The following is a 27,442-nucleotide window of genomic DNA, read 5'->3' as shown; positions in this document are numbered from 1 at the left end:
ACTGGTTCAGTGATTTTATTTGAGATTTTGTACAAAATCTTTGTATACAATACGTGTTGTCGCCCATTCCTGCAGTGTTAAATAACAAATTCATGGTTGTTTTGAAGGAAGTATATACAACTCAGTTTTTAAGGTGTTTAAAAACTCAAATAATTACATTTAAAATAATCACCACAATTTAAATGTTTAACATGTACCAAAAGTCTACCAACCAGTGGCAACACAAAGAACAAAACTATTATAGCTGCATAAAAAGACCATTAAAAAAAAAGGTATAGTACACAAACTTGTATGAAAAACACAATTGTTTTAGACATATGTAATGAATCCCAGGTGCTACCGATATGAAACTAGTTCGGAAAGTGACTCATCAGTGGTGATCTGTTCCTGGTGACAAACTTCATTGCCAGAATGGCTGGGAAAAACGGTTTTACAGGTGATTGTGTTTCTGTACTATACAAACCTATAAACAGAGAACCGCATCAATGTTTTTTTTTGTGTAGAAGCAAATTACCATAGGCAGAGATTATACAAGACCACCCTGCCATGGGCTGGCTTGCTCCAGCACTGATAGGTGATTGATAGGTCTCTCCCTCTGCAAGTACATAGCGTGAGGCCTGTCAATCATCTGCAGTGGCTCTGTCAAGAGTTGGCCTAGTCTGGTTTCCAGCTGAAACTTCAAAGTATATGTTAGCTGAAACCTTGATTTACAGAATACTATACCTGGCTGCAAGTTATATTGCCTGTGGTTCGTTCAGCACAATTCATCTGACATGTTTCCTTTAAAATAATAAGATTGAGCTGCAATATCACCTAAAACCTGTGGTTAAGTGTGGTGCTGTTGCTGGAAGAAAAGTCATGTTTTATTTCTTTCTAATCTTGGACAACCCCTTTGAGATGTGGATTCAAACAGATTTTGCTGCAGAAATTTCATTCATCTCAATGGATTATTTCCGTGACAAACACATGGATTTCAGCAAGTTCCATTCCGAATAGGACCGTGCCAAAAACGAAAGCTGCAGCCTGTGCTTCCACCCTAAAGCTACATTCACACAGCCATCAGTGTCAGCATACAAGAGCAGATGTTTTCTTTTTTTACTTCTCTCAGGTATCATCTTAGTTGAATTTTTCTTTCATCAAAACAGGTACATGGTTTGTGAAGAATCAATGGCTCAGATAAAAATGGATGGAAAACTGGAGTATAAAGGTTTTATACAGAGCCCCATAGACTTTATTGGTAGCATCTAGTCCGCAAAGTAGGTGAGAACAAAACATGCTCCAAGTCGTAGCTATACGGATCAATGAATCTGTGTCCGTGTGTAGTCTGAGGATACTGGCATTGGAGCTGAAAATCTTGGTTTATAGAATGATTAATTAGGATAATTACTATATTTGTTGAACATATTTAAACATACTTCTGCATTCATCATGGTGTAGTACACAGCATTTTTCTTCGGCACCTGTTCGTGTACTGGAGCATTCCTGGTACATATGCAGAAAACAAATTTAAAAAAATAACTTAAATTTTAGGTGTTTTTTGCTGGGCTTATGGTAGTTGAATTTTAGCAAGCGTTAAACACCAGCACGTAATGTACCAACATCCACACAGGGTCAGGCTTCAGCGGAGCAAGGGATAATTTAGAAGTGGTTTACCAATCTAAATTATTTGATGTAATCACTCCCAAAGGTTCTTCTGTACATATTTATTTCTTGGATCTTTGATTTATGTACCTGCTCTTCAGGAGAGAAAAAATGTAGACAAAGAGCGATTTAAAGAAACTGAATAAAATCATACCTTTTACAAAAGGTTCACATAAAATCCTTATCACTAGCCATTTGCATATTATACACTAATTGGGCCTGTGTTATGCATAAATAAGAAACATTATGTAGCAAAGAGCAGACAATCCCAAATTAAAAGCAACATTATTTCAATAATAGATTACTATTCCAATATACTATGATAGTTGACTTTAAGAAATGGATATAAAATTAATTTATACAATAAGATAGTCACATTAATTTATATACACATCATAATTGTTGATTACCAATTTAGGCAAATACTAAAATGGAATACTTAAATATATAAAAATATTAAGTAAAATAGAAGTAACACGTTATTAATAGCACCTAGCATCTACAGGTTTGGAGGTCCATAAGCCTACGGCTGGAAGTAGACCAGTATGTCGTATTGTGCAGCATTAAATCACTGAATCAGCCCAAGTCTTGAGTGTGAAGTGCTGGTTGACAACAATGTGTGTGTTGCAAAAAAAAGAAAACAAAACTCTGTTACATAGGAGTCAATGGTTACCATAAAAACCAGACAAGACAGGAAAGCATTTAACACACACATATACTTTTGCGGGGCTGATGTAATAAAGGATGTCCAAGTTTCTTCTGCCCTCTAAGACTGCGTCTCATTATTACCCTGTCTGTACTTCTCCTCTTTGGGGTAGTAGATGGGCTTTCGGGTACACCTCCACTTCTGGTAAAGGTCCTCCTTGGTTTTTTCAAAGCAGGCCCACTGTTGGACTCCTCCAATGTCCGTTTCAATGCCAATTTTTCCATGTCCGTTTTTGGATTACTACCTCGTGTTTTAGAGGCTTTTGCGCCAACATTTGAGGTTTCAGGAAAAAGACAGGTAGGGGAGAAGCTTGAAGAGCTACTTTCCCATTGCGAATGACTGCCATATTTTTCAGCGGTTCCTAAATCTCCTAGGGAATGATTGGAGAGTGCTTTCGATTTCCCTGTCTCAGACCCCCACTTGCTACAACTATCAGAGAAGGCATTTCGGCGGATAAGAGATGGAAGAGTCTCAGAAACAGAAAGTCTCCACCATGGATCTTCCTCCAGTATCTAAAACAAATAAAAAAGTATTAGAAACGCGTTCAATTCACTATGTACAGGGGGGGGGGGGGGGGGAAATCAACCGAAAAATTTGCTAAAAGCCTCCTATTCTGTCATATTTCACATGACATTACTTTCAATACGCCAACAATTTTGACCAAACAATAGTGACCCATAAGAAGACAAACACTAATGTAGAAAATAACGTATATTGGTTGTAAAAGGCAACTTTTTTTTTTTTTTAAATAAAGAATTCACAACAAGGTCACGATAAAACATTGTGGTATATCCCTTACCTATACCAACTCAACGTGACTCAACAAATGTAAACTAAGAACGGGTGACTAATCTCAGATAGCACTTAAATAGTGTGATCGATGGGGTGTGTGCATTAGCTCCCATTGACCCACCATGACAAGATCACAGGGAATCAATGGATTGTTATTGTAGCTGGGGCCTGCTGAAAGCCCCCACGCCAGTTAGCCTTGTGCTTACAGCCCACCTACAGCCTGTAAGAGATGTTCATTATTAATGAATGATTGGTATATGACAAAAAAAACAAACATTTTTTTTCTTTGTGGCTAGCGCAAAATAAAATATCAAAAACACTATTCTCCAAACGGTCTTGTAAAAAATAAGCCCTTAAACAACTACATTGATGGTAAAATAAAGTGTGGAAGGGGTAAAAAGTGCAAGAAAATAAAAATTCCCTGGTCAATTAGGGGTTAAATAAATCACAGCAGAGATTTTTTTTTTTACTTGCGTGAATGGATCTCGTTTAGGGAAGAGTCAGATGACAGTATAACGAGGATCACAACGCAATGCTTGGACTGGCCATTGGTTCTCCCGACTCGAGCGTGACAGCAGCGTGCATTTCTAGACAGATGTAGCGGCATCTCCTTTATGCTTACGGCCAAGTCGTAGGAGACCGTCACCTCTGCGATGCAGCCAGGAGGCCACTTTCCACTATAACAGAGGCTAATATACCAGCCCCAGTTACAAGGGAAATGGTGTGTAAAAAATATATTTATATTGAAATACCCCCAAAAGGTCTTTTATGACCTTATGAGGAGGGGGGAGGCAGGGTGGGTATGGAGAGCACAAAGGAAATACTTAATCAGTTGTTTATTTTCGCATGGTTATAGCTTAATAAGTAAAATAAAAAAAAGTGCCAGACAGCTTAAAAATGAAGCGCCGTGTTTCATGAAGAAACAAGAATGAGAACAACTTGAAAATGTGCCTACTTAAGAACAGGGGTATTTGACCTGGTCTTGAACTGGTTAATATAAAGGTTTTTTTTTTTGCTATATGTGTAAATTACGCAAACTATCAATTTCCCTGATGTTTGCATTGTCCAGTTTCTTCTTTAGCACAGATAGACATTTTTAAACATGGATGAACACTTCCACTATGCTGTCTAGGTTAAAATTATAAAACACACACTTAATTCACATCAAGGACTACTGTGGTCCAAAGAAATTGTATAAGTAAATCATACAGGTATTCTATGTAAGCAAACCCTATAATATGTTGGGTAGATACCAATGGGAGTCTGAAACACACAATCCTCTACCACTTTTGTATCTAATTTGAAAGTCACCAAAATAAAACATGTATAACATGCAGTACAGCTGAAATCCGCAACAAATGGGGCATGATATATGTGAAAATACACAGTATATCTAGCAACTACTGCAGATTTGTTTCAATATTTCAGTTGCATAAAAAAACAACACCACACACCCGGAAATAGTTTTTACATGGGGGAAAATATACATTAAAATGTGCCCACCAAGAGTGAATTTAGAGCAATTTCAGGAACAAACTCCCATTCTATGAAAATCCTGAATTTAAAAATTGGGTTAAAAAGTGTATATTTGGATTAAACTGGTTGTCCGGTCCAAACCGATAAGTCTGCAGAGACTGTGTGTGACTGCAGATTTATGATGCCCCCCTCTAGTGATTATCTCTTGCTGATAAAACGAATTTTAGCAAACCTACAACAAGCAGGCAGTAAGTGACATCACTGGAAACAGGGTCTCCTTTCCTACATTATGCTGCTCTAAGATTAAGTGGCAAAAACCTGATGACAGATGCCCTTTAATGCGGATCTGGTCCCCCCCCCCACTATACAGATTTAATATCCATAAGGAAATGTGACCTTCTTCAGCCGGTGATCTGCCCCAGTGCACTTATCACTGTGGATGGAGTATCACCCTTGTGACCATTGACTGGGTGTCATGCTTATGTGATGTTTTATTATGATGCAGGGATCAAGGAAACAGAGGGACAAGAGCAAAATCAATAAGGCAAGTAAAGCACATAAATCCCATTTAAAATCATTAAATACCATTGTACATTCACAGCATGATCAACAGATTAAGGGAATACAGGTAAGATGATAAAAAGGGGTTTGACAGGAATAGAACAAAAATATAGATAAATTCATATATACTTTACCTCCTACACAAAGTGATTGCAATTTAATCACTACAGAATTAATATGACTGCCCCATGGTTATACAGACAGAAAGCGATCCTAGAATGTTCAGACAGATGACAGAGCATATGCAGTAGACGCTCTGCCCCCTCTTGATGAAAAATATGGTTGTGTGAACACAGCCTCACAGTGGTCATTTTAATTCTTCAATGATTACCTCCCTAGACAAAACAATTATGATTTGCTAATTTAAAAAATTGATACTTCCTTTAGTAACTTAATTTTCAATCCTGAAAATCCCCTTTAAAACACAATCACAAATCTTAAATAAGCAAAATCCATAAATAATTAAAATCCTAAGGCAAATCCGTATAAAAAAAAAAGTTAATTAAAATAGAAGTATAAAATCTACAGAATAAAACTCGGGCCAAAAATATTTTAGTCTTTAAGAAAAAGCTGTTTGTTTCTTCTTTCAAGTTGAAAAATTGTGCAGCGCTAGAACTCCAAGAATCTTAACTGGGATTACCTTGATTGGTGGGGTGGAACATGGCGATGTTGACATGAGGTGGGTGTCCTGGCTGTTGTAGTGTGTACTGTCAGATAAGTTAATCACAAGCTCTTCATTAGCACATCTTTGCTTTTCGGATTGTGGGGAGATACAAATGACAATGGCACTAGTGTTGTCTGCTCGTAGCATACGGTGTCTCCATTGGGTAAGTGCACGACTCACAAGCATTTTTGCAAAGGACTGTCTGCACTCTCCCTGAAATCCAAAGTAATAATAGTTACAAAACATATGGAAAAAAAAAAATCCTAAGTTTATACCCCTTCCCTCCAAAGCCAGATTCCTGACCAGGCATGGTTCTACATATTCCAGCCATTCTGGAATTGTGTTTTCCTGACACATTTATTTTATGGTCGCAGTCAATTTAGACCGATATTTTGCAGAAGTTTGATAGATTTTGAAATTTTTATGCCCTTAAGACAGTCATGCTGCACGAAATAGTTAACATTTATCTACTTAACATCATCATTTGGTAAGGTTTTTTTTAACAGGATATTAAGGGTTAAAAGTTTAGCAATCATTTTTCATTCTTTAACAAAACTGAATCATTTTTTAGGGATCACTTCACTTTTAAGTGACTGAGGGGCTTCTATGTTTTGAATATTACTCCCTTCAAAGTATTCAAAACTACATTCATGAAGTATGTTAACTAGTGTTGAGCAAGCATGCTCGTTTAACCCTTTAAACGAGCGTGCTTGGGTGCTCGCCAAGTAGTTTCGGTGTGCTCGGCCTCTATGTTTGAGCCACCGCGGCTGCAAGTGTCGCGTCTGTTAGACAGGCAATCCCTGCATGTGTCACAGCTGTCTAACATCGCAACACATGCAGCTGCGGCAGCTCAAACATAGATGCAGAGCACGCCAAAACTACTCGGCGAGCACCCAAGCATGCTCGTTTAAAGGGTTAAACGAGCACACTCGCTCAACACTAATGTTAACTTTTCAAGTCAGTGGTCCCCAACCTTTCTTACCTTGAGAGCCACTTTCAGCTATGATAGTCAGGAGCCAGTTTGTGTACTTTGGAAACTACAACCCCCTCAAGGAATTATTTTGGGTTTCAGTAACCATTTTGGGACTACATGTGCCTCACAAAGGCTTATAACATTAGGATGAGAAAAATTAAATTTTTTGTTTTTTTCCCCCCACTAAGTTTTTTCTTTAGCCCCCATATTTTTAATTTTTATAAAGGTTAACATAACAAAATTGACCCCATGATTATTATTTTTCTTTTTCACTAAGATGTTGTTTTTGCACCAAATTTATTTTCAAAAGGGAGTGGTGGGAGAAAATGGACCTCACAGCTTGTAACACAATTTCTCCTGAGCGTAGCATTTCCCTGTGCGTGGACAGAATTAATCTAGTAGCGCAGTAAGCATGCTACCATAATATATATAACGTTGTGTGCTACTAGATTAATTCTGTCCGCTCTGGGACTCCTTCTGACCATGCTCAGGAGAAATTGTTTGCATATACAGAGTGTGTATATATCTCTCTATCACAGCTTGGAGGAGCACCATTTGACTTTTTGAGCAGATTTTCCTCGAATAGTTTGTGGGCACCATTTGTAAGGCCCTTAATATGCCAGAACAAAAGAAATCCCCACTCAAGTGACCCCATTTTGGCAGTTAAATATGGAGTGACTATTGTGACTCCACATGTGTTTTCCAGGAACAAGCATGCAGTTGGCGTCAGAGTGAAAGCTGCAAATATGCCAGCTTAGTGTCCATTCATTCTGCCCAGCTTGTACTTCTGGAGACACGTACCCCATTAAGTGTCTTCTCCCTGTTAGAGTAATGTCAAACAAGGACCCGAACTACAGTTTAGGCACATTGCGGGGCTCAGAAGGAGTGTGAATTTGGGAACGCAGAGATCACTGGATTTTTTTTTTTTTGTGGGAGCTGTGTTGCTTTTTCACCAGTAACATGAAAACCCCCTATATTTCTGTTGATAGACCCAAGTGGGGGGGGGCTTGTTTTTTGAATTGAAGATTTTACCATTTTGGGATACAAAATATTTTGGATCGCTTTTAAGACTCTGTTCACCATCGGGAAGGTGTTAGAAAAACTGAAAAATTGATATGGATAACACAAACCACATTTTAATTCTCATGCTCACATTAACATAGGACTTCTCTTGCTCCTGGCACAGTGACACTGCATCCTGTGCCGTTACCATGTTCCAAAGACCATCACTACCAATAATGATGAACTTGTGCGTCTGTGGATCAATTGTATGCACACTTGTGTCCGGCTCCGGAGATACCACAAACTCGCCACTGAAGAAATCATAACTCCACAGGTCACCTGAAAATAGATTTAGTGCCAAAGGGATTTCATTAAAATATAAATAGAACGACTAGAAATAATTAAAAATGACAGACTGGAATTATCTGGTTAAACTTTTTGGGTAGATGCATCAAACCTGGTCACCTATCTCAAAGCATGAGTCATTTCAGAATAGGCGACACTAAATGGCAGATACATATAGGCTCTGCTGCCACTCCCTTCAAAACCTAGAGGGCTGACCGAGGTCTACATGGTACAGTTTTTTGGGCAATGTTCCCTGGAAAGTAATCCAAGACCTTAAAAAAGTCTCAAACAGTCTAGCTGAAATATGGATGCGTAATATGCATTAATCATCCTTCACTAACTGGCAAAATCAGAATGGCTACTATGCAAGCTTTATTTCAAGCACAAATGTCTGTTTGGTCTATATCTCCAACATATTATTACAGCCTGTGTGAAAATTACATATAACGTGTTTATTATCTATGAGCGGTTGATATGTGCAATTCATTCCCAATGCTGGGAGATATTAATACATAAATAAATGTGTGTTTTTGTTTATTAAAGGCTAAAGCTGTAATAGTGTTGCCTTGTTGCTCTAAAGAACCTACGAGTCTGTAGAGAGTAACTAGTAATGAGTACATGTGCCTGGTGTTTGGCTAGTATACAATGAGTTTAGCACTGTGTGTGGTATCGGGACTTTCGGTCAGTGGCGGCAGCATTGTTTTGGGGTACCTGTCATACTCAATCTGTAGCCCGAGTGAGAGGAGAGTGTGAGATTGAGCAGTAGAGTGCCGATGACCCCTTAGTCACACCAACATCAGACGTAGAGAAGGGCTAGTTCATGACAGATTCCAGCATCATCCAATATATTCCTTCCATTTCACCCCATTTTTTTCCCAGTACTGCAATCATAGCTAAGAAATCTGTAAAAATTCTTAGTGTCTCAGGGGATTAACAATTTCCTCTTTCTTGTTATCATGTGCCTAGCTGTTAGGTAATTGAGTGGAGCATGGACCTCCTCTGGCTACAAGAAGAGGAGAAGAGGAAGGGGAAAGAAACATTAAGCTCCTTCCTCCACTCCTCACTCATATACAGTCATGGCCGAAAGTGTTGGCACCCTAGAAATTGTTCCAGAAAATTATTGCAATTACTCATGTTTTGTTATACACGTTTGTGTGTGTATTGGAACAGCACCAAAGGAAAAAAAAAAAAAAAGGAAAATTGAACATAAATTTACACAAAACCCCAAAGATGGACAAGACAAAATTGTTGTTTACCCACAATTTTGGAAAGGTGCCAAACTCACCCGTGGCAAGTAATAGGTGTAGGCAATATGTGAAACCAGATAAAAAGGGATAAGTTGACTCAATCTTTGCATTGTGTTTCGGTGTGTGCCACACTAAGCATAGAGAACAGAATGAGAAGAGAACTGTCTGAGGACTTGAGAACCAAAATTGTTGAATAATGTCAACAATCTCAAGGTTACAAGTCTATCTACATAGATCTTTATGTTCCTTTGTCCATGGTGCGCAGCATAAATCAAGAAATTTCAACCTATGGTACTGTAGCTAATCGACGTAGGTGGCAGAGAAAAATTGATGAAAGGTTGCAACGCAGGATAGTCCGAATAGTGGATAAGCAGCCCCAATTAAATTACCAAAAAAATTCAAGCTGTCCTGCAGGCTCAGGGTGCATCAGGGTCAGCACAAACTGTCGACATTTGAATAAAATGAAACGCTATGGCAGGAGACCCAGGAGCACCCAACTGCTGACACAGAGACAAAGCTAGATTACAGTTTGCCAAAATATATGTGAGTAAGCAAAAATCCTTCTGTGAATGAGTCTTGTGGACAGATGAGACCAAGGTAGAGCTTTTTGGCAAAGTACACCATTCTACTGTTTACTGAAAACTGAATGAGGCCTACAAAAGAAAAGAACATACTTTAAGATGTAGCAGAAATGGATGGAAATAAAGCGCTGGAGAGTTCTGAAGTGACCAGCAATGGGTCCGAATCTAAATCCCATTGAACACCTGTGGAGAGATCTTAAAATTGCTGTTGGGAGAAGGAGCTTCAAATATGAGAGACCTGGAGCAGTTTTCAAAAGACAAATGGTCCAAAGTTCCAGTTGCGAGGTGTAAGAAGCTTGTTGATGTTTAGAGGAAGCGACTGATTGCAGTTATTCATTCCAAACGGTGCGCAACCAAATATTAAGTTGAGGGTGCCAGCAATTTTGTCAGGCCCATTTTTGGGGTTGTGTGTGAAATGTCCAATTTACTTTTTTTCATGTTGTTCAAATGCACACAAAGGAAATAAACAGGTGTAAAACAAAACATGTGTAATTGCAATAATATTCTGGGAGAAATGCTTCATTTTCTGGAACAATTTCAAGGATGCCAACACTTTCGGCCATGACTGTACATCCTACAGACTGATTATCCCATTTGACAAATGCTGCCCGTGATCGGGCACAGTGGTCACTTTCAACACAGGAGGCCTGGTTATATTGAGACAGAGGATCAGGCAAGGAAGTCATTGACACACCAGATGAGGTAAGTATAGTGGCATTTGGTAATTTTCTCTTTTTAAAGGGCTTGTCCGGTCCAAATCGATAAGTCTGCAGTCACTCTCTGTGACTGCAGACTTATGAATCCCCCAGTGCAGGCACTGTGCGCTGTGGGGATTTGCCAGTTTCTGAGCTGGGACTGGAGGGTATGCATGCGCTATACATATCCTGGGCAGTGGGTGCGGCCTCGCTCCCATACACTTGTATTGAGCGAGACGGCCGTCCAGTGGGCGCAGCCTCGCTCCATACAGGTGTATGGGAGCGAGGACACACCAACTGCCCAGGAGTATGTACAACGCATGCATAACCTCCGGTCCCAAAGTAACTGCAGACTCCTCGATTTGGACCGGACAACCCCTTTAAACATTGCAAAAGTTTTTCTTTTTCTCCAGGATTTCACTGTGTATCCATAAAGAAAGCAAAATTTGAAATGAATACAATCAATATATAAGAAATCATCCCCACAAAAAGATATATTAAAAAAAAATATATGACACGATTAATGCAGGTTAGACACTAACCAAGTGCCCGAGCAACAGCAAGGAAAGGGATCTGGTCTATTACAGTACTTCTCCTCACAGGACCATTGTGCGTCAAACGTGGTCTTTTCCACACGACTCTGTTTACTCCAGATTTATTAATTACACTGCATGAAATAAACAAACATACATATTTATAACAAATAATATTATATATATATTTGAATTAACAACAACATGTGATAAATAGATTCAAGTGCAGAAAAAAAAAAGAATCTTGAAGGGTGTCAGCAGCTTGTGCTGTCTACATCAGCATCGCTGCAGAGCCCTGTGCCTGGCTGCAGCTTGTCAATAAAGACTGCGGCCAGCATTGGAGAAGACCCACAGGACCTGGGGAGGGTAGCTAATATTATTACTTTTCTCTATTTTTATTTAAGCCAGTACAGTAAAATGTAAAATTTGCATCATGCAGGAACTAGAGCGACTGTGCAGACTAAAAATTTTATTGGATAAACATCCCAATGATAACAGGATTTTTTTCAAAACTAAAAAAAATCAAAATGCACAACAGAGTTTCCAAACATTTTATAGGTTGTAAAGAATGAAAATGATCATTTGTTGAATTTGCAGCATTAAGGTCACATTTACTGAAATCAAAAGCTTTTTCAATCAAAAACATCTTAACAGGCCAAGGTACATGGTAACATAGGACCCCCTTCTTTCACCTTCACAATTCTTGCATCCATTGAACTTGTGAGTTGTGGATAGTTTCTGCTTGAAGCTTTTTCCAGGATGTCAGAATAGCCTCCCAGAGCAGCTGTTTTGATGTGAACTCAGATATTTTACTTAAGGATACACTAAAGGTTCTCAATAGAGCTGAGGTCAAGCATGATCTCGTGCATTGTCACATATGAAGATTATTTTTCTACAGATGGCACGGTTCTTTTTGTATCAAGGAAGAAAGTGGATATTCAGAAATTCTAGATATGTTATTGAGGTCATTTTCACACCCCTTGAAGGGCTTACCAGCTTTCTCCACTTGATTCCGGTCTACTCCTTGCTGACTTGACCTCTTTGTTGGGACACAGTGGCCATCCATCTGGACCACCCAGGGTTGCATGACCCTCATAAGTAAACAAGACTGTTTTAAAAATCAGTCTTCGGCTATGTGCCCACGATGCAGAAATGAAGCAGAAAATTTCTGCATCTCCCTGGCAGAAAAAACGCATGCAGATTCTGCATGCGTTTTTCCTGCCAAATACATGCGGATTTGAAGCGTTCTTCACATGCGTTTCTGCATGCGGATAGACAAGCGCTTTCCAGGCAATTTTAGCATCACTTGGAAAGTGCTTGACAGTTAGGTCACACTATATAAATCCATGCAACAGGCATGGATTTATATAGTGTGACCATAAAAGAATGGTTAAAAATAAAAAAATAAACATACTTGCCCTCCGATGGCCCAGGGTGTGTTGCTGCGCTCGCTCCTGTCTGCCAGCTGATCGAAGGACACTGCACTGAAGGGCCTGCGGTCACATGACTGACGTCACCGCAGGTCCTACAGTCCTGCCCACAAGCAAAGGGAAGGAGGCCGGGGGCCGTCAGAAGGTGAATATAAACTTTATTTTTTATTTTATTCTTTTTTTACAGGTACAATGGTACCGAGGTCAGAATGAGAGTCTCCTCTCCTCCAGAACTGGGTACCATCCGCACATTGAAACGCATATAATCCGTGAGTACAAATGTACTGACACGGATTATGTGCGTCTCAATGCAAGTCAATGGAGGCAATTACGCCGCGCTTCCGCAAAATTAATGAACATGCTGCGGATTTTTGAGCGCAGCATAAACGCTGCGGAAAAATCCGCAGCATGGGCATAGAACTTGCGGAATCCCCTTGGGGACCATGGGGGGCGGATTACCTAGCGCTTAACAAGCGTTTACGCTGCGGAAATTCCGCAGCATATACGCTTGAAAAACACTACGTGGGCACATACCCTTAATCTGATAAATTTGACTGTCAGAAACTGCATAAATCCGTCTGTGCTCTTTATCAGTCACAAATCTCTTCACAGTATGATGATCACGCTTAAATTTTCGTGAAAGATCTACTGTTTTCATACCTTGTCCAAGGCATTGAACTATTGAATGCTTTTCGGCAGCAGAGAGATCCTTTTTCTTTCCCATACTGCTTAAAACCTGTGGCCTGCTTAATAATGTGGAACATACTTAAGTAGTTTGCCTTTAATTGGGCTCACCTGGCAAACTAATTATCACAGGTGTTTGATATTGATTTCAATTATTCAAACAGCCCTGAGACACAAAACCATCCATGAGTTTATTTGAAAAAAAAAAAAAAACCTTTATGACCATTAAATTAATTTGCATAATGATTTGGAAAGCGGTGTACGGCGTTGCTGTTGTCTTCTATGAATGCAAGCCACAAACTGGCTTTTACCGGGGTACAGTCATAACAGGCACATGGGGTTTTTCAGCAGTCAGACCCTTGGCTATCACGACAACCCATCAGCGTCCCGCAGTTGCACCTTGGGGTTTCAATAAGCAGTTAGAAAAGTGTGCCCCTGGGACGTGTGCTGTGAATGCTGTATTCACAGATTGACAATGTCAGTTAACAGCTGTGGGCCGAACTCTGTTCCATTTGTGGCTGTTAAGAGGCAGATGATGACTGAATAACACGACCATCATCTGCCGGCAAAGATGCAGGCTCAGTTTGTGAGACTGCATCAAAGTCAGGAAGCTGTCATATGATGTAGCAGTACATCATATGTTGGTCTGGGAGATGTGTAACAGCAAACAAAAATTATTTTTTGAGTTAATATGAGAACAGAAGTATTGTTGAGTTTATTAAAGGGGTTGTCCAGTCACCACATTGAGGACCTATCTTTGGCATATACCATTAATAGACACGCCCCATTGATCAGTTGCTTTAAAGGCAATCTCTCATCAGGTTTTGCTATGTACAGTGTCCATTTTAGGACATGATCAGATATCAAAATCAAACATCAGAATGATGTCAGTTTGACGCTAAATACCCTGTCTGACGAGTGACTTTTACAACTGTAATAATAATAAAAAAAAAAAGTAACTGTGCATACGTCCCAATGAGTTATAGACAAGTTTGCATTGAAAATCACATACCAAATAGAACTCCTAGGCTTTAACAACTAAGTTTATAGCTCAGTGGTTAGTGCACTGGCTTTGGAACACAGAATTTTGGGTTCAAGTCCCATCAACGAATAGTTACTTTTTTATTATTATTACAGTTGTAAAAGTTACTTGTCAGAATCAGTTCTCAGACAGGGTATTTAGCCTCAAACTGACATCATTCTGATGTTTGATTTTGATATCTGATCATGTCCTAAAATGGACACTGTAGCTATGTAATCTGACAGCACCATGAGGTAGGAATAGAGATCCCAATTCCAGCGATGTATCACTTAGTATATTGGGTGCAGCAGTTATGATAGAGTAGAGCTCAGTTGTTGATCTGTGTATAATCCTGCTGAGAGCACAGCTTTCTGTGTATATTGTATAGTGACAGAACAGATTATCAGTGCTGGGGCGAAGTTAAACTACTTTTTATGTGCCAAATTGTCCTATAATAATCTACTGCTGGTAAAATGCTGATTGTATTGAAACAGCAAAGCATTGCCCAGAGACATCACTGTAATCAGGGTCTCTGCTTCTACACCATGCTGCTCTCAGATTGCATAATAAAAACCTGTTCACCAATTCCCTTTTAGCACTGAAATCAGCTGGATGTCAATGTACTAATGAAACTATACAGTGCAGCTCAGCTCAAACTGTAGGGGTCGCTGCTGGGAACTGCGGGACAGTATCAATCAGCTGACTGAATAGTATATGCAGGAATGAAGGTCACTTATCAACTCACCATCTCCCTGTCGGCACAAACAATTGTATTATCGTTCACTGATAGACTTGTTGTATCATACATCAGCGTTCATTACAGGCAGAAATGTGCCACTAACATTGGGCTTATTAGTGCTCACAGTACTAGCCCCACCAGTGAATGTTACCTGCCACCAAGGCCTTCAATTCTCTCCCTTTCTCTGGGTAGCTCAGGTTTGTGATCTTGGGTTACTTCTAGAGCCTTCAGCATCTCTTTAGGACCATTGTGCAATCCAAATACAACGCCAGAATCTCCAACATGAGCCACATACAGCTTATTTCCACGAATTATAATGACGCTAGCGGTAGTTCCTGAGGTGCTTGGGAGACCAGTCATAGTTTTTGGCCATTCAGCTGAGAAAATAAAAAAGTCACTTGTTATTAAATGGACACTAACATTTTCAACAGTTTGCAAAACGCTAGCAATAGGCAAACATGCTACATTTTTAACCGATTTATTCTTTCAATAAAAGAGTGTTTTAATTTTTATTACATAAATCAATAGCACACATGAAAAAAAGCAGCTTTGTAATATATATTATGAAAAAAGCAGCTTTGTAATATATAAATCAGAGAAATCTGCTTCAATCGCCGCCAAGACTGATCAGTCATTCTCAATTCCCAGGTAATATCTGTATTCAATGAAGCTAGATTTTTATGTTGCGGAGATAGAGGATGACTGTTGCTGCTGATAAGATTCTATGTAGAAGGGAGGAGGAGGAGCAAGAGGCTGAACTCCTCCCTCTCCCCCTTAATCTTTTTAGTAGTAACTGTCGTAATGTAAAAATAAAATGATCAGTTCTGGAGGGGAAAGAAGCAGATTTCTCTGATTAGATATATTACAAACTTTCTAATTTTCATGTGAACTATTGATTTAGGACATAAAAACTAAAGTTGACTGTTACTGTTTAAAGAAAAGCTAGAATGGACCTCAGGAAAGCAATTACTTTTCTATTGTCCATCTTTCAAATCTGCTCCTCCTTTACAGAAAAGGGAAAATAAAAGCATTATGATCTGCTGCTTAATGAAGAATTCTAAAATCAATTCCTTATTGTGACCTAGTACCATCGGGACATCGGGTGAGTAGCTTGTATATAAACAACTAGATATCCTTAAGGTAGCGATAAATGCTATGTGCACACGTTCAGTATTTTTCAGCAGAAATTTCTGCTGCAAACACGGACGTATTGGAAGGAAAAATGCTGTGTAAAATATACGCGTTTTTCTCCCATTAACATAAGTGAAAGATGCTGCAAAAACGCTTAAAGAATTTACTTGCTGCAGACTTAAAACTGTTTCAAATCTGCAAAGAAAAAAATAAGCAACGTGTATATAAGGCTGTGTTGCCCACGATGCGGATTTAATGCGTTTCCGCGGCGCCATTTCCGCCACGAAAACGCATGTTAAGTTGTCTGCCATGTTTCCCAATCATAATCCGCATGTGATGATACGAAAATTTCCGCTGTGGATCATCATTGCAGAAAAATCTGCAGCATAACCATTTCTTGTGCGTAAACAAGCCAAAATCGCCGCCATTGACTTGCATTGAACCGCATAAAAACCATGTATGCATGCGGTTCAATGCGCGGATGGTACCCAGGTCTGGAGAAGAGGGGACTCTCTTCCAAGCATCCCGCGGTGCTCTGAAAGGACCTGCGTTGACGTCATTTAGTCATGTGATGGTCACGCGACCACTGACATCAGCGCAGGTCCTTTCAGAACACCGCAGGACGCTAAGGACAGAGGATGCCACCGGAGAAGGAGACCGGGGGCCACCGGAGAGGTAAGTATAATGTTTTTTTTTGTTTTTATTACTATTGATGCTGCATTTAAAGCAGAATAAGTTGGTCACACAATATAAATCCATGTCGGTTGCATGGATTTATATTGCATGACCAACTTGTCAAGCACTTTTCCAAGTGATGCTCAAAATCGCTTGAAAAAATGCACGCGGAAATGCATGCAAAAACGCTTGAAAAACGCTTCTACCTGGCAAAAAAATGCATGTAAAATCCACATGTAGTATGCTGCATAATTTTCCACATTATGCATTAATTAGGACAAATGATTTTAGTCGTTAACAGAACATCACACTGACCTAATAAAGGAATAGCAGCAGCTGAGTACAGTGAAGCAAAATGACAGCTAGGCAGAAATAATGACAGCTGTGTTATATGAGGGTGGACACGCCTGGGCTAGGATACTTCAGGAACTTGTTATGAAAACTCTCATATGGACATGTCCCGGCAAGAAACCTGACTGTCAGTCCACTGCTACCACACAGAGCAGACTAGGAAACACTGCATGTTCAATGACCAACGTCAGAGACACAAGCTGTCTGCTTCTATAGTCAAATAATACAGATCCTAGAACCAGGATTGTGTGGCATCAAGAATATTTATTCCACACAACCATTTGCAATCACACACAGAAGCAATCCTTATTATTCTGATAAAAATTGAATTTATTTGCAATAAAGATCATTTAGTTTTGGGAAACATGCTAATGTAGATGAGAAAATGCACCTTCCCATGACAACTAGCATTACAAGCAATTAAAATGTAGTCTATTCTATGTAATAAATCTAGCAGGGTATACATACAAGAACCCGCATCTCTACAGTGTGTCCGGGAGTACCGTCCAAATCTCCCTAAAAATGTAATTCAAAACTAATCGCCAACAGGACTATAGAATTAACTCCGTTTGTGTTCTCTGAACGTGTGTATTTGTTCAGTCAGTCACAGAAATGTGGTCTACTAAAGCTTCTAGGTGGGAAGGTGTATATAAAGGTTTGGCTCCGCTGTTAAGCACAGAGCGTCTGAACTTAGTATGACAGTCATTCTGTGTTGTCAGAGTCCCTTTAAAGAGAATCTGTCAGCAGCTTTTAGCTACCTCATCTGAGAGCAGCCCGATGTAGGCAAAGAGACCCTGAATCCAACAATGTATCACTTAGATTACTGGGTGTTGCCATTCTACACTGAGTTTTAGATTTAGAATTTAGCAGAGCTGACACCAGGCTCAGTATATACAATGTCTATAGACAGCGAGGTGCTTATCACAGGGGGAGGGCTCATTGCCAGACTAGTCAGGCATTGTCAAGCTCTTTCTTAGAGTTACACTTAGTAAACAGCACACATTTTGACAAGTGACACATCCCTGAATTCTGTGTTTCAGACACTATTTCCTGCTATCTTCAGATTACATATAAAAAACCTGCAGACAGATTCCATTTAAAGGGACACTATCTGGACAGCCCATTCTTAAAAGGGGCGATTCAAAACTAAAAGACATATTAAGGATCAAATTAATTAATGTAATAGTCACTTTTCTAATATACTTTAATTAAAAAGTCCCTACGCTTCACTCGCTAATCTAAGGGTATGTGCACATGATGGGTTTTTGCTGTGGCAAATCTGCGTGGATTTGCCCCCAAAAACGCATTGCAAACCTTATCTCAGTATTTTCTATGGGATTTTTGAAGATCTGTGCACATGATCAGGAATTTTCCTGACAGGAATTCATGTGCGGAAAAAGAAGCAGCATGTCCATTCTTTGTGCGGATTTGCCTGCGTTTTTCCTATACAATGCATTGGAAAAAACACATGGCAAATCTGCAGGCAAAAATGCACAAAAAAATGCATCAAAAAAGCAACGGAATTTTCGCAGCGTTTTTGATGCCAAGAGGTGCAGAACCTTGCAGAAACCCTGCAGAAATTTCTGCAAGCAATTCCTGATCAATTTATTATATATTTTAGGAGTCGGTCCATTTTATACCGACTCAGACTCCACAGCCCTGTGAAGAACCTCCTACTCGCAGGGATCTCCAGCACCTCTTGCGATCAGTAGGTCCGATGCAATGTCATCTTGGCAGCTTGAGATATGCCTCACGTGGAGCTGGGCCAGGGCCAGCGTCAGCACCCGGGCAAGTGCCGGGGCCCTGAGCAAGCGGGGGGGGGGGGGGCACTCGCCTTCGGGCACCCCGGCGCACTATGGGACCCGTGAGCGGAGGAGAGTGGTGGCAGCGCTCCCCCCCCCCCACACACACACACTCCGCTTGCTCAGGGCCCTGGCAGCCAGCACAATACTTACCTCTCCCCGTGCCTCCGCAGATCCGCTGTCTTCCTGGTCTGCGCTCCCTGTGACGTCTCAGGTCAGAGGGTGCGGTGACGTCTTCCCACCGTGCCCTCCCCTGAGCAGTCACAGGCAGCGCAGAGCGGGAAGACGCCGGCGACGCTGGAGTCCGGACCTGAGCAGCGGCAGCAGGTGAGGAGGAGTGAGGTGAGTATTTGATTTTTTTTTTAATGCATGGAGGCATGAGGCATTAAAAAGCAGGGGGGGGGGGGGTGAGTGACATACTGTATGGGGCATTATATGGGGGGAATGACATCCTGCATGGGGCATTATAAGGGTGGGGGGGGGGGGGGGGGGTGACAGCCTGAATAGAGCATCATGTGGGGGCCAGTATTCTGTATGGAACGATTTGCCGGATAGATAGATAGATACAGTGCAGACCAAAAGTTTGGACACACCTCATTTAAAGATTTTTCTGTATTTTCATGACTATGAAAATTGTACATTCACACTGAAGGCATCAAAACTATGAATTAACACATGTGGAATTATATACTTAACAAAAAAGTGTGAAACAACTGAAAATATGTCTTATATTCTAGGTTCTTCAAAGTAGCCACCTTTTGCTTTGATGACTGCTTTGCACACTCTTGACATTCTCTTGATGAGCTTCAAGAGGTAGTTACCGGAAATGGTCTTCCAACAATCTTGAAGGAGTTCCCAGAGATGCTTAGCACTTGTTGGCCCTTTTGCCTTCACTCTGCGGTCCAGCTCACCCCAAACCATCTCGATTGGGTTCAGGTCTGGTGACTGTGGAGGTCAGGTCATCTGGCGTAGCACCCCATCACTCTCCTTCTTGGTCAAATAGCCCTTACACAGCCTGGAGGTGTGTTTGGGGTCATTGTCCTGTTGAAAAATAAATGATGGTCCAACTAACCGCAAACCGGATAGAATAGCATGCCGCTGCAAGATGCTGTGGTAGCCATGCTGGTTCAGTATGCCTTCAATTTTGAATAAATCCCCAACAGTGTCACCAGCAAAGCACCCCCACAACATCACACTTCCTCCTCCATGCTTCACGGTGGGAACCAGGCATGGAGAGTCCATCCGTTCACCTTTTCTGTGTCGCACAAAGACACGGTGGTTGGAACCAAAGATCTCAAATTTGGACTCATCAGACCAAAGCACAGATTTCCACTGGTCTAATGTCCATTCCTTGTGTTCTTTAGCCCAAACAAGTCTCTTCTGCTTGTTGCCTGTCCTTAGCAGTGGTTTCCTAGCAGCTATTTTACCATGAAGGCCTGCTTCACAAAGTCTCCTCTTAACAGTTGTTGAAGAGATGTGTCTGCTGCTAGAACTCTGTGTGGCATTGACCTGGTCTCTAATCTGAGCTGCTGTTACCCTGCGATTTCTGAGGCTGGTGACTCGGATAAACTTATCCTCAGAAGCAGAGGTGACTCTTGGCCTTCCTTTCCTGGGGCGGTCCTCATGTGAGCCAGTTTCTTTGTAGCGCTTGATGGTTTTTGCAACTACACTTGGGGACACTTTCAAAGTTTTCCCAATTTTTCGGACTGACTGACCTTCATTTCTTAAAGTATTGATGGCCACTCGTTTTTCTTTACTTAGCTGCTTTTTTCTTGCCATAATACAAATTCTAACAGTCTATTCAGTAGGACTATCAGCTGTGTATCCACCAGACTTCTGCACAACACAACTGATGGTCCCAACCCCATTTATAAGGCAAGAAATCCCACTTATTAAACCTGACTGGGCACACCGGTGAAGTGAAAACCATTACCGGTGACTACCTCTTGAAGCTCATCAAGAGAATGCCAAGAGTGTGCAAAGCAGTCATCAAAGCAAAAGGTGGCTACTTTGAAGAACCTAGAATAGAAGACATATTTTCAGTTGCTTCACACTTTTTTGTTAAGTATATAATTCCACATGTGTTAATTCATAGTTTTGATGCCTTCAGTGTGAATGTACAATTTTCATAGTCATGAAAATACAGAAAAATCTTTAAATGAGAAGGTGTGTCCAAACTTTTGGTCTGTACTGTAATATATATTTCTCTGCGATATCTGTGCATCATGAATCGTGGTATGTGTTGAAGGGGCCCAGTGAGACTCTTTCGACCAAGGCCCACTGGAGCCGGCCCTACTAATAAATTGAGACACCTCTGGATCCAGGCAGGTAAAAGAATCACAGGACTCTGGGGCGGCGACCACGGACTACCACAATAGCTGCAATTCTTTTTGCCCAACTCTAATAGCAACCAATATCCCCACCTCTCCCAGAAAAAAAAAAAGGTCAGTGACTGAAGTACACAGTGGCGCTCAGAGAGCATAACTGCCCCTCATTCTTGTAATCTGAGGGTTTCAGCATCCAGAACTCCACAAATGGCAATTTAATATTTCCACTAAAAGAATATAGGTTGCCAACAGTTTTAACATACTTACAGATAAGGCAAATGTAGTGTTATTAGGCTGTGTGCCCACAATGCGTTTAAGCGTTTCCGCAGCGGCAAAAAACGCATGGTAGAAGGCCTGCCATGTTCCCCAATGATAATCCACATGTGCTGTGCACATGCTGCGGAAATTTCCGCTGCGGATCATCATTGCGGGAAAAAACGCAGCACTACCAATTATTTTGCGGAAGTGCTGCGTTTTCGCCGCCATTGACTTGCATTAGAACGCGCCAATTCCGCAAGACTGCATCTGTACTTGCGTAATTGGCGCGTTCTAATGTGCGGATGGTACCCGGGTGTAGAGGAGAGTCTCATCCACACCCAGGCACCATTAAAAAAGCTGTAAAAAAAGAATAAAAAAATAAATGTATACTTAACTTCCGGCGGCCCACGCTGCGCTCCTCCTTGCTTCCCGGCACTTCGCAATGGAATGAAGGACCTGCGCTGACGTCAGAGTCATGTGACGGGTCACACGATGCCGACGTCGGCAGGTCCTTCAATCCACCGCTGCCGGCAGCCGGGACGGTGAAGCAAGACTGCAGGGGCCATCGGAGGGTAAGTATAGATTTTTTTTTTTTTTTTTTTTTTTGACATTCTCTCGGTCACACTATATAAATCCATACTGTTTGCATGGATTTATATAGTGTGACCTAGTTGACAAGCACTTTCCAAGTGATGCTAAAATCGCTTGGAAAGAGCTTGTCAACCCGCATGCAGAAATGCAAGTGAAGAACGCTTTTTTTCTACAAAAACCATGAGCTGACAAGCAAAAAGTTTTCTGAAAGAGGACAACCCCTTTAAAAGACAAATTTAGTAAGACTAAATGGTTAATACCCTAGTATATATAAGGGGTAGTCCAAAACTAACCGATTTTAATCCTAAATGTCTCTATTTAACTTAACTAGAAAAGCTATTAGACTGTTATAATCCATATCGTTCCCTCGCTACTTTTTTTTTTTAAACCTACTTCCGGTTTGATGACATTTCATTTGAGAGGCCCCAGTCATTGCTGCTGCAGCCTCTGTCCCCACTCTGAAACGAAGCATCACCAGTGACATCCATTTCAGGGGTGGGGTACTCCCAACTCTACTAAGCACGTGTTGGTTGTCAATGTTAAAGAATGGGCAGTAAAAGCTCCCTTGTCAACTATGCGATATTCTTCTCCGTGCCCAGTGACAGTGCGCTCCCTCACCAGCTCTAATGAGAAGTGACCAGCCGGCAAGAGCGCACTATCAGTACACACAGTAAGGAGAGAATGCGGCAGGCAGAAACAGCAGAGTCCAGTTCTACCCCCAAAACAGACATCACTTTCGGGAGAAGCCATATAAATGCTCAGATGCGACTCAGTCAGAGCAAGAGAATCTGACCCTTATTTTGTTGTTATACTCTTCCTCTGAACTTCAAGTGTCAAAGCCCATAAAAAAATTTCCACAATTGATTCCACTCCAATACTCTCAGACATCTGTTCCTAGTGACTCTTCTCTCTGAGGTACCATTGAGTTTCCATTCTTTACTCCCTTGATTTCCTAAGTAATCACCAGGTTTTTATCAAAAGTGGAGAAAAATGTGGGAGCAATCAGGCAATGTACAGTTTTTGCTACATGAAATTGGGTTTAAATTCTAGGAAGTCTTCCAAGGGCCATGACTTTCAATCACAAAAAAATGGTTTTGACCAGATCATATAAACCAGGCCTGATAAAACTGTGGGCCACAGGCCACATTCAGCCCTCTGGCTATTCCAGTCCAGCTCGCTGAAACAGTGGCCTATAGGCCGCACCACGCCCTCCCTCGTCAACATCATCTGCATCCTCACGTGGTGGTGTTTTTTTTCTCATGTGTATGAGATATTTGTATGTATATGTGGGGGCTCATGGTATACATCAGAGGCTATGTGGGGGCTCAATACTGCATAAAGGAGGCTATGTGGGGGTTCATTGTATATAGAGGGCTATGGTCGGGGCTCATATTGTAAACAGGGGGCAGTGTGTGGGCTCATACAGTCTATAGGGTGATGTCAGCATACTTAATTCTGCTCAATATTAAGTGATTATTTATAAACATATTAATTGTAGTTAATATGTAAATATTAATATTGAGCAGAATTAATTTTAGTCTATTGGTTCGGCCCTCAACAACAGTCACTATCTCCCATATGGCCCCTCGGGAAAATGAATTGCCCACCCCTGACACACAGAATGTCTTGTATTAGGAGTCTGTGGTGGATTTCTATTAGGGTTGAGCGAGTGTGTTCTGTCCGAGTATGCTCGGGCCGAGCTCCGAGTATTTATAGCTGCTCGGTGATATGGTTGAATAGCTCCCTTGTGCATGATTTGCAACTGTTTGACGGCTTAATTACAAGTGAGGATTGTCTATTTCTTACACATTCCTCACATGTAATAAAACTGTCTAACAGTTGCAAATCATGCACACGGGAGCGATTCAACCATATCACCGAGCAGCTGTAACTACTCGGAGCTCGGCCCGAGCATACTCGCTCAACACTAGTTTCTATGAGACATTTCTTCCTGCTCGTTTTTGTAAACCTCCCCTGTGTCTTTTGCAAATCACAAAGAAGCAGCAGCTTTCCCCCAGGTCTCAACTGCCATGCTGCAAGGTGCAAATCCAGTGCACATATGAACTTATTCCCACCACCACATTAGCACATCATGGTGGCTCAGTGGTTAGCATTGTCACTTTGCAGCGCTGGGGTCCTGGGTTCAAATCCCACCAAGTACAACATCTGCAAGCAGGGCTGTGGAGTCGGTGTCCATTTTGGAGGAGTAGGAGGAGTTGGAGTCGGTATAAAATGGGCAGACTCCTAAAATATATAATAAATTGGGTACAGTAGTTCAATGCAGTTTGTGGGGAATATTTTTTCATAAGAATTTGGGAACGTTATGAAATGTCCTATAAGTGTCTGTCCTATTCCTGATCTAAGGGTCTAGACTTTTAGCTGAGATGAATCTGTGCTACAGTAAATTTATCACTTTAACATGAGCCATGTATGAAGGAGTCAGAGTTATGGAAATTGAGGAGTCGGAGGTTTGGCTTACCGACTCCACAGCCCTGCCTGATAGAGCAGTTCACTCAAGTACATCAAATGCAAAAATATGGGGCTGCTCTCTTACCCATTCAACAGTAAAACAAATAGGCAGCAGACGGAAGACACATGGATGGTATCTGCGTGTTGCCCGTTCAAAACAATGAGTCCATGAAAAAACGGACAAGTTTGATCTGTGGATTGGCTAACACCTCTACATTTTTTTTTCTTATTTTTTTTTGGGACTTGGTCCACAAAAAAAAAAAAAAAAAAAAAAAAAGAAAAACACACGCAACAACCCAAACCCACAGGCATGTGGATATAACATGCATGTGAAAAAGGCCATCTGAATGAGGCATTTACCCAGGATTTTCACCTATGAAAGCAGTATTGCCAGGCTTGCTCCGCTGTTTACACAACTCCCATAGACGTTAATGGAAGAAGCCACAGAAGTGCAGCCACCCCAGCCAATCATGCTTGGGTGGGATTTTCTAAACTGTACACTTTGGGTACAGACGCACCTACACATGATGCATCCAAGGGAGAACAGGTCACATACGTCATATAGGAAGAGCTTAGTCAGTAGCATACACCCTGATGAATGATTCCGTTTGGGAAGTTACCATGAGAAATGGCTCATATGGATTACTCACACAAGATCTACTCAGTTAGGGGCAGAGAATACGCATTACAGGTGGCACCAGCAGATGTCTATCTAACAGGCAGCAACGCGTTTCACACAGACACTTTTTGCAGCATTAAGGCTATGTTAACACATCATGGTTTTTTTTGCTTCACAAGTCTGCAGGAAAACTTTATCTTCAGGGGCATTTTGTTCAGTATTTTTCTTGCACTTTTGTGCGTTTTTTTGTGTGTTTTTTTCACTGTCCTGTCTCTATTTATGCATGTACATAAAATTCTGTGAAAAAAAGAACCCCATTCTATTTTGCCATCAAAAACACTGTAAAAATGCTGATGCAAATTTTAGTGCGTTTTTTTTTCACCACCCATTACTTCCTATGGGTTAAAAAACGCTGAAAGAAGTGACATGCTCTATTTTCCAAAAACCCAACCAAGGCACAAAATATGCAACAAAAAAACCATGATGTGTGAACAGAGAATTCTGGTCTCTCATAGACTTTGCTGGTACTACAAAAAGCAGCTGAAAATCTGCAGCAACAAAACGCTGGAAAAAAAATGTGTCTGCAAAAAAAAATAAAAAAAAAAAAAACACAAATGTGAACAACCCAAAGAACAAAAGCATGGCCAGAAGATGCATGTGGGGGTGGAGCTCAGTGTTTATCACCCCCTAAACATACACTGTCCTGTTACCTAGTCAGCTCTACTACTGAGAGCAATTGTTCCCTTATTTCTGGGGCGGGCACATTACTGCCAGCCAGGACCAAGTCAGACAGGTTTAGTAGGCAGACAATGAGCAGGTGTATAGATCACAACAGGTGACAAGTCAGGTTGGCAGATTCCCAGCGCACCGGCGTACAATGCCAGTAAGAGAAATCCATATGGACGGCTGGCAATCAGGGGGACACAGGGGAAGCCCAGTCCCACAGATATTGGCAAGATCTGGCAGCAGCTTCATTCACAAGGAACAATAGCCGACACCTCACTCCTGTGCCACCTTATCTGGGTAACATCCTGTGCACAGTACCTCCATCTATATTAGGAAGCCCATCTATAAAGACAAGCACAAGCCTTCGGCCATCTCTATGGGCACAGAACTGGATGAATCCTGCTCCGCACCATCGATCTGCATATTCCATCAAAACAAAGGCCATTAATCCCCTGCAGCCAGCAAGGAGGACCACCAGTGACAGCTGGAGGAGGGATTCTCCTGCCACCAGGGCACAGTGTGGTGACTGCTCATACATGGCATACTCACGGAGTTTCTTCCACATGGCATGGTGGCAGGCGATGAAGCCCTTGCGGATGGCAGCACACACTTCCTCCGGGTCCCGGGACATGAAGCCCTTCTGCTTCCTGATGAAGCCCCATAAGTGCTCCCTGGCGAAGTGTGCGGCTTCCCGGCCTCCGTGCCCATCAAAGACGGCGAAGAAGCCCACGCACTGGCCGCTCCTGCCGCTCGCCCGGGCGCCGCTCCGCTCCGCAGGGTCTTCGTCCTCTTCCTCTTCCCATGACAGCTCGCCTTCTCCGGGCTCCGGCTCCACTAAGATCTGGGTGACGTCCTCCATGTACTTCCTGCCGCCCTGGTCCGAGGACACACTCACCCGCAGAGTGAAAGGACTCTCCATGCCCCCTGCTCTGATGCCTGGACCCGGCTGTGGCCGCCGCCGTCCTCCTTTTCACAGCTGGAGATTATTTTTTTTTTTTTACCAAGCCCGCCCGCTTCCGAGAGGCGCTAGTGAATCGGCTGTTTGCACCGCCCGCCCGCGCTTCGTATTGTTTATGTTCAACACTGTCCCGACCTGTCCTACAGCCGCCGTGACGTCACGATCCAATGGAACACTCAGCTGAGCCGCACGCACTGTCCTCTACCCGCCCCGGTCAAATACGCATGCGCGCTAACAGAAAGGAAGCCACTGGCGGCGTGGAGGAGGCGGAGAGAAGCTGGGAGGTTCTCGAACTTTCTGAAAAGGCAGCGCACGTCCATCTTTGAATGTAGGAAAACACAGTGCGGGGACATAATGTAAAACTACACTTGTGTGACTGCTTTACCTGCATACTAGGCTCTGACGACAATATACTGCACGTTTTTATAAGCAAGAAAGATAAATC

At 41.7% G+C, this 27,442-nt stretch overlaps 1 protein-coding gene across 1 annotated transcript; it reads right to left on the bottom strand.

The window, feature by feature from the left end:
* PPM1D (protein phosphatase, Mg2+/Mn2+ dependent 1D) lies at nucleotides 1-27,237 on the bottom strand. The gene is made up of 6 exons (XM_073665481.1): nucleotides 26,589-27,237; nucleotides 15,242-15,467; nucleotides 11,226-11,350; nucleotides 7,967-8,154; nucleotides 5,817-6,053; nucleotides 1-2,859 (listed from the first exon to the last, which is right to left on the bottom strand). Exons 1-6 carry the CDS (start codon nucleotides 26,956-26,958, stop codon nucleotides 2,344-2,346), a joined length of 1,662 nt encoding a protein of 553 aa, XP_073521582.1. The 5' UTR covers nucleotides 26,959-27,237; the 3' UTR covers nucleotides 1-2,343.
* Nucleotides 27,238-27,442: the final 205 nt, after the last annotated feature.

The sequence above is a fragment of the Phyllobates terribilis genome, unplaced genomic scaffold, assembly GCF_046119375.1.
Source record: "Phyllobates terribilis strain yellow unplaced genomic scaffold, ASM4611937v1 Scaffold_2__4_contigs__length_985480577, whole genome shotgun sequence".
In the NCBI taxonomy this organism is placed as follows: Eukaryota; Metazoa; Chordata; class Amphibia; order Anura; family Dendrobatidae; genus Phyllobates; species Phyllobates terribilis.
This window is presented reverse-complemented; position numbering and strand designations above follow the sequence as displayed.